The 12,178-nt window shown below is 46.1% G+C and overlaps 1 protein-coding gene across 1 annotated transcript in view; it reads left to right on the plus strand.

Moving 5' to 3' along the window:
* The first annotated feature begins 6,180 nt into the window (after positions 1-6,180).
* Positions 6,181-12,178, plus strand: part of fastk (Fas-activated serine/threonine kinase) — an 11,482-nt gene continuing 5,484 nt past the window's right edge. Inside the window, 3 exon segments of the mRNA XM_035430421.1 lie at positions 6,181-7,003; positions 10,812-11,695; positions 12,103-12,178. The exon segment at positions 12,103-12,178 is cut by the window's right edge and continues 323 nt beyond it. Coding sequence (XP_035286312.1) covers positions 10,960-11,695; positions 12,103-12,178 — 812 coding nt within the window. The 5' untranslated portion in view covers positions 6,181-7,003; positions 10,812-10,959.

Below are 12,178 nucleotides of genomic sequence, written 5' to 3' on the forward strand. Positions count from 1 at the left end.
TATCCCAGGTCATTGCTCTCGAGCACGGGTGTCCAATCTTATCCTAAAAAGGGGGAGGTGTGGGTGCAGGTTTGTGCCCTAGCCCGCACTAGCTAAGATGTCTGATTCAACTGATTAACTAATCACTAATAACTAATAAACTAAGCAGTCAACTTAATTCAGCGATAGTGCCCACCCTCCAGAATTCAGTTGATGTTGAAGTGAGGAAAGAAAGGGAAAATCCAACAACAAAACTTAACGAACAATAAAAAAAAAAATAAACACACATTTAGTATTTGTGGCAGGTGCCACATCACACTGCGACATCACGTTTATATTGTCTCCAAGAAGAAAGCATAATGCAGGAATAACAAAGATACTGGAATGCGAATATTTGCACTGTAATGTAATTTACTCTAACGTCTTCCATTTCAGGACATGAAGGCCAAAAGAGTAAGCACTGCAACAACATGGCTACAGCAGTGGAGCTGTGACTCTTCTCGGCAGTACTGGAAAGAACTGAAATACTGTTCATTCGTTCAGTTATTTGGCTTAATGCATCACACTTTTTCCCTCAAGATCATATAAAAATAAATCAATGTTGAAGTAGTACTGTAAAGATCTATACATTTTTATGAAGCTAACAACCATAGAAAACTAAAATTCAGAAATGTTAAAGAATTGTAAGCACCAGATATAGCAAGAAAATTATATAACGGACAAACATAAAGCACACGTGTGGTAAAATGTACTAAAGTATTAATGCTTGTCACGGTTGGATTGAAATAAAGAAAAGTAAAACAAAAGGTTCAGACTGTGATTGCAGTTGTTCAATTGAGTTTCAATAAAAAAAATTTTTTTTTTAAATACAACAATTTCACTGACCCAGCCAAAACCTTGTGTGATGTGATTCTACTCCAACCAAAGATGGACAAACTCAGCTTTACCCTGTGCAAGAGACATGCCATTGGTATGAGAACAGGCTCTGAGCAGCACAAGCCAACTCGGTGACCGGGTGCCATTTCCCTCACACTCAATGATATTCAGAAGCATCGTAGTCCGTTTCTTTTTTAGAACCACAGACCTCATTAACTAATCGTGCTACCCGATTAGTCGGCTAATCGGCTTTGTGGTAAGACGTTGTTATTGTTTCAAAAGTTTAAAAAAAAATCACCAAGAAAAAAAAACAAAAAAAAACAATGTTATGCAAGATCCAGAACCTCAATGGGGAAGCATGAAAACAGAGAGAGAGAGAGAGAGAGAGAGGAGGTACTTGAAACCTTGCAAAGCCTGGCACGGCAGTCCTGTACGCTTTTCTCAACAGAATAGCACGTTCTGCCAGGAAAAGGTGTACCGGAGATACACCCCTCACAGCACAGGGGATTGTGAAAGACACCTTGATCGATGCCAAGCGATGGATTAATGTTTACCCTTTTTGGAAGGATACTGGAGGGCCACGTAGCAGCGTCACCAGTCCAACGCTGAGAGAAAGATGCGCTGCTCACCACTGATCCTGCTGCTCATCACAGGAGCACTGCTGATCCCCACTGAGGGACAGAATGATTATCACAAGCTCTCGGATATAGACAAGCCCATTATCGACATGGCAATTAAATACGGCAACAAAATAACTGAAAAGCCCGAAAAGCACATGAATTTTTTTCATATCCTGAGGCGAACACAGGTATGGACAGAATGTATTTATGTATTTTTGGTATTAATTCCTTGTTAAAGTAACTGCCTTGCTAATACCAAGAGTAGGCTTGGCATGATAAGAATTTTATTTTGGGCATTTTTAAAAATGTAAAATTTTTCCTTTTTATGTCCTGAGGTCTGTCAAACTTTATTCATATGACAAGGCTAATCAGATCCTGATTGACAATAATTTAGGCCAACAGATCTAAGCTCACTTGTGTTTTGAAAAGAAGAGGGTTCAGCTGACTGCAAAGCCAAGTAGAGCCTTCTGACATCGTCTCAATGTCTAAAATGTATTTAAATTGCATAATATCAAACTGGAAACTTACAGAAGATTTGAGAAGAAATGTAAAACGGTTAGGTTCCTCGAGAGTGGGCTGTAAAAATGATTTTTTTTAAATCAAACTTGAAATCAAACCAGGGATGCTGCAACAGCTGAAACAATCATACATAATTAAAAATTGATAAATTCTTATAAATTTCCATATGCAAATGCAATCATTTGCAAAACATATAGCTGCTTTGTCATGAATTTGAAGAAGTACAATTCTAACATTTTTTTTGACTTTCATGGATTCAGAGAAAAAGCAATAGAGTAAACAGTCTGCGGACCATTTGCAAATCAGTAACCTTGTTGGCGCAATAGTGAACCTGTTTCTTGTTTACAGATTCTTGTTAACTGCAGATGCAATTTTGAGTTATCCTTTTAGAAACTGTGTTATGTTTTATTTTATTTTATTCATGACCTAGGGATCGAAATACTTGTCCATTGAGCTTCGTTACAAGCTACCACTGCAAAAACACAGGAATGACCACACATCAAAATGGCTGCAAATTTGTGAAACCAACGGTAAGTTGTAAAGGACGGGAACAAAACCAGCAGTAGGTACACAGCAAGAATTGAAGTGTTAGAGGGTTAACAATGAAAGAGTGACAGAGTTCACTTCTGAGTATTGCTTTATATCGCAGGAGTCAAACTCCTGTCTTGAAGGGGTTCTCTGCAACAGTGGTTAATTTGAATCATCGATTTGCCAAATGATCGACACACCACGTTCTCAAGGCCTTACTGTATCTGGCAGCTGATTGAAAGGAAGCCACAAAAACCCACAGACACCCCTGCTTTATTTGACAATAGACCAGACAGATTTCAACAACATGTATACAACATGAGTGTCCACTTCAAGTGCTACAGGAATAACGGCATAACAGTGTTGCTCTACATATGGTAATGGATGGTAAATGGACTGCTTTTTATCAAAGTGCTTTACAATTGATGCCTCTCATTCACTCATTCACACACACACACTCACACCCCAATGGTGAAAGGCTGCCATGCAAGGTACCAATCAGCTTGTTGGGAGCAATTAGGGGTTAGGTGTCTTGCTCGGGGACACTCGACACGCCCAGGGTGGGGGATCAAACCGGCAACCCTCCGACTAGCAGAAAACCACTCTTACCTCCTGAGCTATGTCGCCCCATATTTACACATTACATATTTACACTTTACAGGTAGTCAGTGTGGTATTGGGAGCAAAAGACCATTTTAGTACACCTGGCAGTGCACATGTACACCTGTAACCCTTTGATGTGAACATGGAACCGAATATAGAAGGATTTACATAGCTGTGATGCTGTGGAATGTTTGCATGCCTAACACACAGTAAAACAGGCTGAAGCACATTTTACACTATGTCCGAGTTGAAAATATTACTCTGATGTTATGTGCACAAAATAAAGTGTTACTCTGTAGTTAAATGTGACTTTAACACTGAAACCGATGGAGCAATATTTTGTGACCTGGTGATTTTTCAGAGGGATGCATGGATTTCAGCATCAGTATTTTGTAAGCAAGTGCAGATTGCATAATACTACGGCACAGAATTTTTACTATTTGGTGACTCCAAAAATGACGAAAATGGACAGGCACACAAAAGATTAGTAACCTTTGTGAAAGTCAGAAGTTTCTACTGCAGTACCCCTTTAATTATTTGATTGCTTTTCTTTTTCCAAAGCGATTAATTAACTGTCGGGTTTGCACTGACGATCTGACTCGCCTCGAAAAATCCTTCATTCACTGTGATTGGGAAAGGAATGCAGCCAAGGTAGGCTCCATTAGCTCTACTGGCATATTACTCAGTCTCTTCACTGTTGCGGACCATCGCAACAGAAACACCCAAATCTGTATTCCATGTGAATTCTTATTCATGTATAGAACAGGCCTTGCTGTTCTTTAACACGTCCTTTTTATTATTTCAAAGCATACAGAGCGTCGGAAAAATGGGTGTGAGAAGTATGACCCCGGACAAGGCACTGCGCTCGCACTAAAGGATCCAGCTCCTGAGTGTCTAGGGTGCCTCTGAATGTCCCAGTGAGCTAGGGCTGTCTGGAACCGTTGCAGTAATGGGCTCCCAACAGTATCACAGTGCAAATGTGTCTCTGTGATGGCTTCATGCAGTCTGACATACTGTGCTGTGTTCCATTTCTATGCATTGCCTGAATGTACTTATGACTTGCTTGTGCGCAGTGATTAAATGCTGTTCCTCTCTTCCGAGAGGTTAGATTGGTGGCATGTATGTTCCGTTTTGGAAAATTGATTTGACCTGTGTCGGAACTTCAAACGTACAGATTAGCATTCGGCCATCATGTTCGGTATCGTAGGAAGAAAAGTTCCCCAAAAGGCAACGGTTTCAAACATGACCACCAACCCAGGTGAACGGCCTGCATTGTACACAGTGTGCTACATCTAAACTAACCGGTACTTTTCCCAGTTAGGTTTTGAGAGCACTGCTGTCCGGCCGCTAATACTACTTAAAAGAATACTTTAACGAATCGTCTTCTTATGAAAACAAACTTCAGTCACCACAGTTCCGATACAGGGAACTTGAACTGCATTATGAAATACCAAGTAGCTGAGCTATATGGAAAGAGCTGAAAATCGGTGGGGCGCAAAACTTTCCTTTAAACTAATCATTGATCTCAACCTGTTTTCATTAGTAATTTTCCTTTATAATCAAGCATGCCAACGATCGGATTAATCAAATGGCAAGTAGCCTAACATACAGCGTCTTCATACCGTGTTAGAGGGATTAAATCATAAATTCAATTTATCCGTTAAAAATTCGTTTTAATCACGAAGTAGTCTACACTTAACAAACAAGATACACCAGTCTGTTATACCGTGTTAGCTTTCAGAATAACCCAGCAAAACAAAACCTGCACTTCAATTTTGTTTACAATCTACGCATTGCAGATATTTGCCACGAATACGAGTGTGGAGAAGAAGTGCATGTATCCGCAAACAATGTTGACTAAAAATGTGCACAATTTCGTACTGCAAGTGAAAATAAATGTAGGCTATAAGGCCTAGGCTATTCGCTAAAAGTGCCTATTTGGGGAGAGCTGGCTACATATGATAGTATTGAGTACCCTAGTTTGTGGGTTAATTGTATTGCTACTCAATGAAAATCGGCGGAAGATTCCGCCATTGCTTAGTGATTAAAACGGATTTTTCTAAATCGCATTTATCATTTAATCTCCCTAACACAATGCGAAGAAGCTGTGTCCCTTTCCAATTGATTAGTCAGATGTTTGCATGCTTGTTAATCACTGAAAATTAATTAAAACAGTTTGAGATCAATGATTAGCTTAAAGGAAAGTTTTGCGCTTCACCAGTTTAAGAAAGATGGATAAAGGAGGAAGAAAGTGAGGACAAGAGAAGGATGACCGATTATTTTCGTGGGTAAAAAAAATTCTCAGCATTAATGACACTCAATAAACTTGAAATATATTATGTAAAAGCTTGCATCAATAGTATACATTCTTTTTAAAACATTGTTTTCCTTAATTACAAATATGTGCACAATACATTAAAGATACAACTGTTTTGAGCTGAAACATTCATTGTACCTTTTTTCACCCACCTCCCATCGGATCTCAGGGTCCACCCACCTCCCAAATCCCAGTTTAACCCCTGAGCGTGACGTGTCCATCCCGAACAGCTGCTCACGTAACCTGGTTGAAAATTAACATGATCCTGGATATTATTCTCCAGTCAGTTTTTACAAAAACGAATCGTTTCCCGGCATCGCTTGCAATCCATGACCTACTAGAATCGCAGACCAACTTTACTACGCAAGCATGAACAAACAACTTGGAATTCAAACAGAAAACACGCACACCAGCACCATGCTCGATATCACCTGGCTGTTTGGAGAAGGATGTGGTGATGTGATGTGAACAGAGGAGGCGCAAAGCCGTTTTCAGGGCGATCACATTGTAATCTATGGCTCCTATCGTATATGGATTTGCCGTCGCTACATGCGAAAAGTATCGTAAATTACAAAACATGGAACTCTTCGTCCAGCCTCTCCCATCTCCTCTGATGCACCCTGTTCTCGAGCACATGTAAAGCGACTTCTGTGACCATCGAGCTGACAACGCTCACTTGCTTTTTATACATTTCTCCAAACCTTCTGCCCCTCTTGAAAATGTCCCTATCTCAAGTAGATACTTGATAGCAGTCTGACAGCAAAAATAAAACAGCGGACCAATTATTCGGTGGTATTATAGAACCCAGTCTAAAACCCAAAACACGATTGGGTCTTTAATGAAAGCGGCGTGCTGATTGGTTTGTGGTTTAGAAGGGGTGGAGATAGTAAGAGTCTGTTGGTTGCCGGGAAGATGGCTGACACCGGGACAGCGGCCGAGGATTGAGAGCGGGGGAGGGTACAAACCGATATAATATAGGGGGTTGCGAGGGCATACTTTCAACTTTTGAAGGTTACAAATATTGCTTAAAATTCGACTTATAGGACGTGATTACCCGGTAAGACTGAATAAAAACAAATGCATTGACTTAGCCGGGCCCCACTGCTTGCTCTGAACTAGCGAGTTAGCTTGGAGGCTAGCTTGCCAGCGAGTTGTGAGAAGCAATCTGCTAGCTTAGGTATTTTACAACTAAGGCTTCATATATTGGAATATATATGTGAAGTGTATAAAGGGTATATGCGTCACGTGTGTCCATTGCCCCGTTATCGAGCACAAATCGGAAGTACAGTAGCCAGTATTTAGTCAGATTTGTGACTGAAGCGAGTGTGACTGTCAAAAAAGTGGTCGCTAGCTTGCTTCCCCTTCCCCGGCCCTACCCTACCCTATCAACTCCAGCTAGCTTTTTAGCTACCGGGATGGCGTGGTCGTTATTAATACACATTGAAAGTATCTTCTGGATTTGTCAGTATCGGAGATGGACTGAAAGAATCTCCGCCAGTATCATTGATTGTAGCTAAGAGACTTCCACCGCCGGACACAAGACTGCGCTCCAACAAAACATGTAAGTGAAACACTTGACCGACACTCATGTAGGTAGCTAATGTTAGCTCGACAGCTTTGCTTTGACGCGACGCTCCGTTGCAGTTTCAGTGACAGTAGCAAGCCAATTCACCCAGCAAGGTTACGAGTTTGTAGCTTCATAAGTAGCCAACGTAAACTATTTTACTATCGGTAAACAGATCTTGCCCATGTGCCTTGGCCTACGTCACGATCTTGCATTGCTACCTATAGCTAAGCTAGCTAGCGTTTCAAGTGAGTTACTCCACGGCACGTTGTCTTTCTCTAACAAAAAAGTAGCGAACCATCGCGGCCTCTTATATGAGTAATCGCGCATCGCCAACAGATATAAACACGCGAAGTATCGTACATAGTAACGTTAGTTAATTACTTGTGCCACCAAAATGTCATTTAGAGTTAGCTAGGGAAAGCAGTAGTTTTCTAAATATGGCTTTCTCTGTGCTAGAGTGCATCGTAGCTGGTTCTAATGAATTGAATAACCCATTGCTATAGTTGGTCATGTTAGTCCACATGTTGGATCTGGGGCGTTTGATACATGAGTTTGGAAGACGCATATATACACTGACTGAAGCCTGGTCACATCCGAAACGTTTGCATTGTATTCAGCGCTGCGATGTGGTTAGGTATTGGTGCAGTAGAAGTCTCGTGTCTTGAGTGTTCACCCCCCCCCCCCCCACATGGTTCATGCCAAAGACTCTGCGATGAGCTATTAGGATACACAATCGCGATCATGGCCCAGCAAAACATGGGCTAGATGTCTTGGCAGAGATCTTGTACCTGCTTAACGTCATGCATAATGGCATGAGATGCCTATCGTGGCGACATTGATTTTTTTTGTTCATAGAATTTGAAACCTACTGTAGTCATCAGAGGACTTTTGGCCCCATGCTCTTATGGAGGGCATGCAGACTTCAACTGACCTTACCGTACTTTAGACAGATGTGAGAGTTTGCAGCGGCCGAGTCGCTCATCTAGACAGACTTTCACCGAGTGAGGGCAGGAGGATTCTTGCTGAACCTTTGCTTCGGGATTGTGGGGGGGGGGGGGGGGGGGGGGGGGGGGGGGGGGGGGGGGGGGGGGGGGGGGGGGGGGATGAGACTCCAGTCATCATGCTGTGAATTTGTTTGGTTGCATGCGTTTGCTGTTTAAGTAGCAGAGTAAGCCAGTGTGCTGTGGAACCTTTGGCGCAGTGATTCAAAATAGGCATTGTTTAGGATTTCCTTTCTTGAGATCGCCCAGAAGAAATGATTCAGTTCCAAAGGACTCGAGTAGTTATGAGTAGAGAATAAATGTAATACTGACAGCACTCCGTCCTGACTGTCAATAATGCATGTGTTGAATAAGCACACATAAATAACCATAGTGACGTAGCCATGGCACTGGCTGTATTTCACAGAACTGAATGAAACATGATGATGTTAGATTCATTTGCATTGGGCAGATTGGGATGTGATTATTCTGTTTTACTAGTTCTTGTGATATGGAGTGGAGGGATTGATCCATCAGGACACTTGTGTCAATCAGCTGTTGGTGTTGTCCGTTGTTTGATAGTGTCTCAGAGTAATTGTCCCAGGACCATGATCTGATAATGTGGAGGTAGCTTGATCTGATGGACACATCAATTGGAAAGGACGTGATTACGCCAATTTTGTCTTTTAGCCAGGTTCGTGCATTATGCACTGTCAGTTTAAGCAATTAAGTCGTTATTCAGATTTGGCACGTGTGGAATCGGACTGCGCTAGTGGCGAGTCGACTGTGGCCGGTGACGCATTATCGGTTCCGCCGTTGCCCAGGTACGGGAGGGTTTCTGTCGGAGGAGATGACAGCGGCTCGTGCCTCACCAGCGGCCCCTGCTGGCCGATCGGAAACGCGCACGCTGCACGTGAAGTGTTTCCCTCCAACGTGTCTGCGCACGACCGTTTTGGGAACCGCGGTGTAGATACTATGCGGTAGCTGGCACCGTGCTCTGGAGAGAGAGAGAGAGAGAGCTCTGGCTTGTCTGCGCTCTTCCAAATCGTTAGCGGAGTTTGCGGCACTGAGCGCTGTTAAATAATGCAATTGGGCATTCCAAATCGGGGAAGGAAAATGGGGAAAAGCTTTTCCCCGCCCCCCCCCCCTTTCCCCCAATAAATACACACAATTCTACGCCGTTCTATTTACAGCATGGCAGCGATGGTGTTCTTAGTAGATGTGTGCAAACTGTCTCCAGGAAATCATTTGTCAACATGAGGTTAGGGTGGAACTATTCAGTAGTGACTGACTCCAGCTGAGCCTTCCAAGCGGACGAGCGCAACCAACTCGTGCCAGGAGAAGGCTCCCTGTGCTGGTGCTCCCAGCACCATCAGGACCCCTTTATCGCTCACTAACTCCAGATCCGTATCATGGACATGGTATATTAGAACTCTATAGACCTCATGTGAAAAGGGAGACTGTCAATTATTATCACACACCGATAGCATTAACTAATGCTGTTTTCAGCTCTCGGAGAGCAATAAGGCTCATAGTTATGGCTTTAGACCGCTGGAACACCTTTAATGTCAGTGTCCTGAATAGGAATCCGGTCTAGAGCCTCCTGACTGAGTTCCGTTTCCTGTCCACTATTAGACTTGTCCCTGCTCTTGTCTCTTGGTTTGATCCCCCTCGAGGGTAACAAGTGTCTAGAAACAGTAACCGCACGTCCGCAGGGTCTTAAACCAAATTGTTTAGGATTGTGCTGAGCGCTTCAGGTTTAACCTGTTTCTGAATGTGTTGTAAGGTCATTGCTTTGCTGGCTGAAAGGACTCTTCAGATGATTCTTTTAGCGAGTACGAAGGCTCAGTCAATTGGAACATGATTTTGAAATGCCAGGAGCCTGATAAAGGTCAGAGTGTTTATTATGCGACATTTAGCCCAGTTAGTCCTGTCTAGAGTCCATCCATCGACTGATTTAGTTTCTGGATCCTTTTGGGGTTTCCTGCTTGTGAGAATGGGTGTGACTCATGTAAGAATCGGTTGGAGATTGTCCTTCGTGATTATGTCCTGAAGACATCTTCATTAATGACCCTCTTCCTCTGGTGAAGAACTCCACCATCCCCCCCCCCCCCCCACCCCGCGCCATGCCCATAGCTACAAACGACTGGGACAAACCATCATCCTGGGCAGAGCCGGTGCTGCTGCTCCAGTGGGTTTTTAACGTTCTGATTCTGAGTGAATTTGGGTTCTCCCCGCGTACCACGCCACCCTGGTGTCAGGTTGTCAGTTTACCTGCTCGGCTCGATCGATGGTTTCTGAATGCACCCTCAGTTACTTCACACTGAGTGATATTTATTGTGGGATTGGGGCAGGAGGAGGGAAGTGTGGCGCACTTCATGTGCTGTGGGGAGACCTCGGGTTGACCCCCTTTATGCTGGTTTAATGTCCTCAGTCTGTCGCTCTTAGTCTGGTCCATTACTGGTCCTCTCTGATTGGCTAATTAAATGTGTACGCACTCACTGGTCTGGCAGGGCTGTTGGCCAGGTCTGGTACCCTTGCTAATGTAACTCGGGCGAACGCACTTATTTTTCCTGTCCATTGCGATTGGCTCGGGTGAAGAGCTCGCGCTCAGTGGATGTCACGTGCAGCGCTTGCATTACATTACATTACATTACATTACATTACACGCTTGCATGATTTACGCGGCTGATTTTCTCCATTCCGAATCAACGGCACGGAGATCGGTGTTGTGAACGAAGGCCATGGTACTTGGCGTCTGTCTGCTGTCGCTGTGTGCTCCGTGAGTGGAAACAGCGCCCCCTCTCTTCTCCCCCCCGCAGGTGTAGTGCGCTGCATCTCGGTGTCGACTGGCTCCATGTACCATGCTGTGGCTGCCGGCCGGACTCCGCCCCCTAACGCGCGGCACCGCCAGCTTCTTCCTCGCGTCCTCTGCCCGCGGTCCCGCCCTCCGCTGAGGCGCCCGGCGGCATGTACGCCGCCCGCTTCTACGGCGGCGGCGGCGGCGGCGGGGGCAAGCCGGGCCGGCGGCCGGGCATGGTGGGGGCGGGGCTTCCCGTGCTGGAGAACCACCCGCACCACCACCACCACCCGCTGCCCCCTCACCCCCACCCGCACGCCCCGCCCCCTCAGAACTACCCGGCGGTCTACCAGGGCCGGCCGGACGGCCACCGGCTGCACTTCCAGAGCCACCACCACCACCACCACCACCAACCCCACTTCCACCCGCACCCGCAGCCCCACCCGGCCCCGCCCCACTACCACGCCCACGCCGGCCTGCACCCGGGCCGGAAGAAGACCTGGAACTTCATCCACGAGAAGATGAGCTACGACACCTTCTTCACCATGAAGCGGCTGATCGAGCGGTCCCGCGGCGTGGACGAGGTGCTCCGCTGGGTCACCCAGAACCCCGGCAAGATCTCCTACAACCACTACCCCATCGCCCTGCAGAAGATCGGCCAGCTCCTGCAGGCGCAGCAGGCCTCCGGGGCGGGCCGTCCGGCGGCGGCGGCGGCGGGGCGGCGGCGGCGGGACTTCCCCCGAGGGGGCCCTGGCGTCCCCCGCGCGACGGGCCCCGGAGAGGGCCACTACCGCCAGATCTCGGAGCAGCAGGACTTCCAGACGCTGTGCGGCGCCATCGTCAACGACTGCGCCAAGTTCGACAACTTCAGCATCGTCAACTGCCTGTACGCCGTGGCCGCGCTCGGTGAGTGGTGGTTGGTTGTCGTCGGTTACGCGGCGCGCTTCGCCGGTTCGGCCCCGCCTGCCGTGAGTCGGCGCCAGAACTCGGCGTTTGGGCCTTTAATCCATTTAAGCCTGCGGGCAACTGAAGCCTCTACCGCTCTTTTTCCGTCCGTGAATGTTTTTCGGATGACTGTAGTTGTTTAAAGCTCCTCCTAAGGTGGTCTACTTGCGAGCCAGTTGTTTTTTCAAAAAGCGTCTGTAGTCATCCAAAAAATATTCACGGATGGAAAAAGAGCGGTGGAGACTTCGGCAACTTTAGTTACCCGCGGGCTTAAATGGGTTAGATTGACGGGTTTCGGCTATGGTTGGCGAAAATGGTCGTGTCATTCGGGGTAACCTTGCCCATCCCCTCCCCCCCCCCCCCCCCAGGCCTTCCCAGCGACTCCCAGGTGGTGCAGGTCCTGGAGGCGGAGTCGCGCAGCCGCCTGTCCCAGTTCAACCAGAA

This window comes from Anguilla anguilla, chromosome 8 (genome assembly GCF_013347855.1).
Source record: "Anguilla anguilla isolate fAngAng1 chromosome 8, fAngAng1.pri, whole genome shotgun sequence".
In the NCBI taxonomy this organism is placed as follows: Eukaryota; Metazoa; Chordata; class Actinopteri; order Anguilliformes; family Anguillidae; genus Anguilla; species Anguilla anguilla.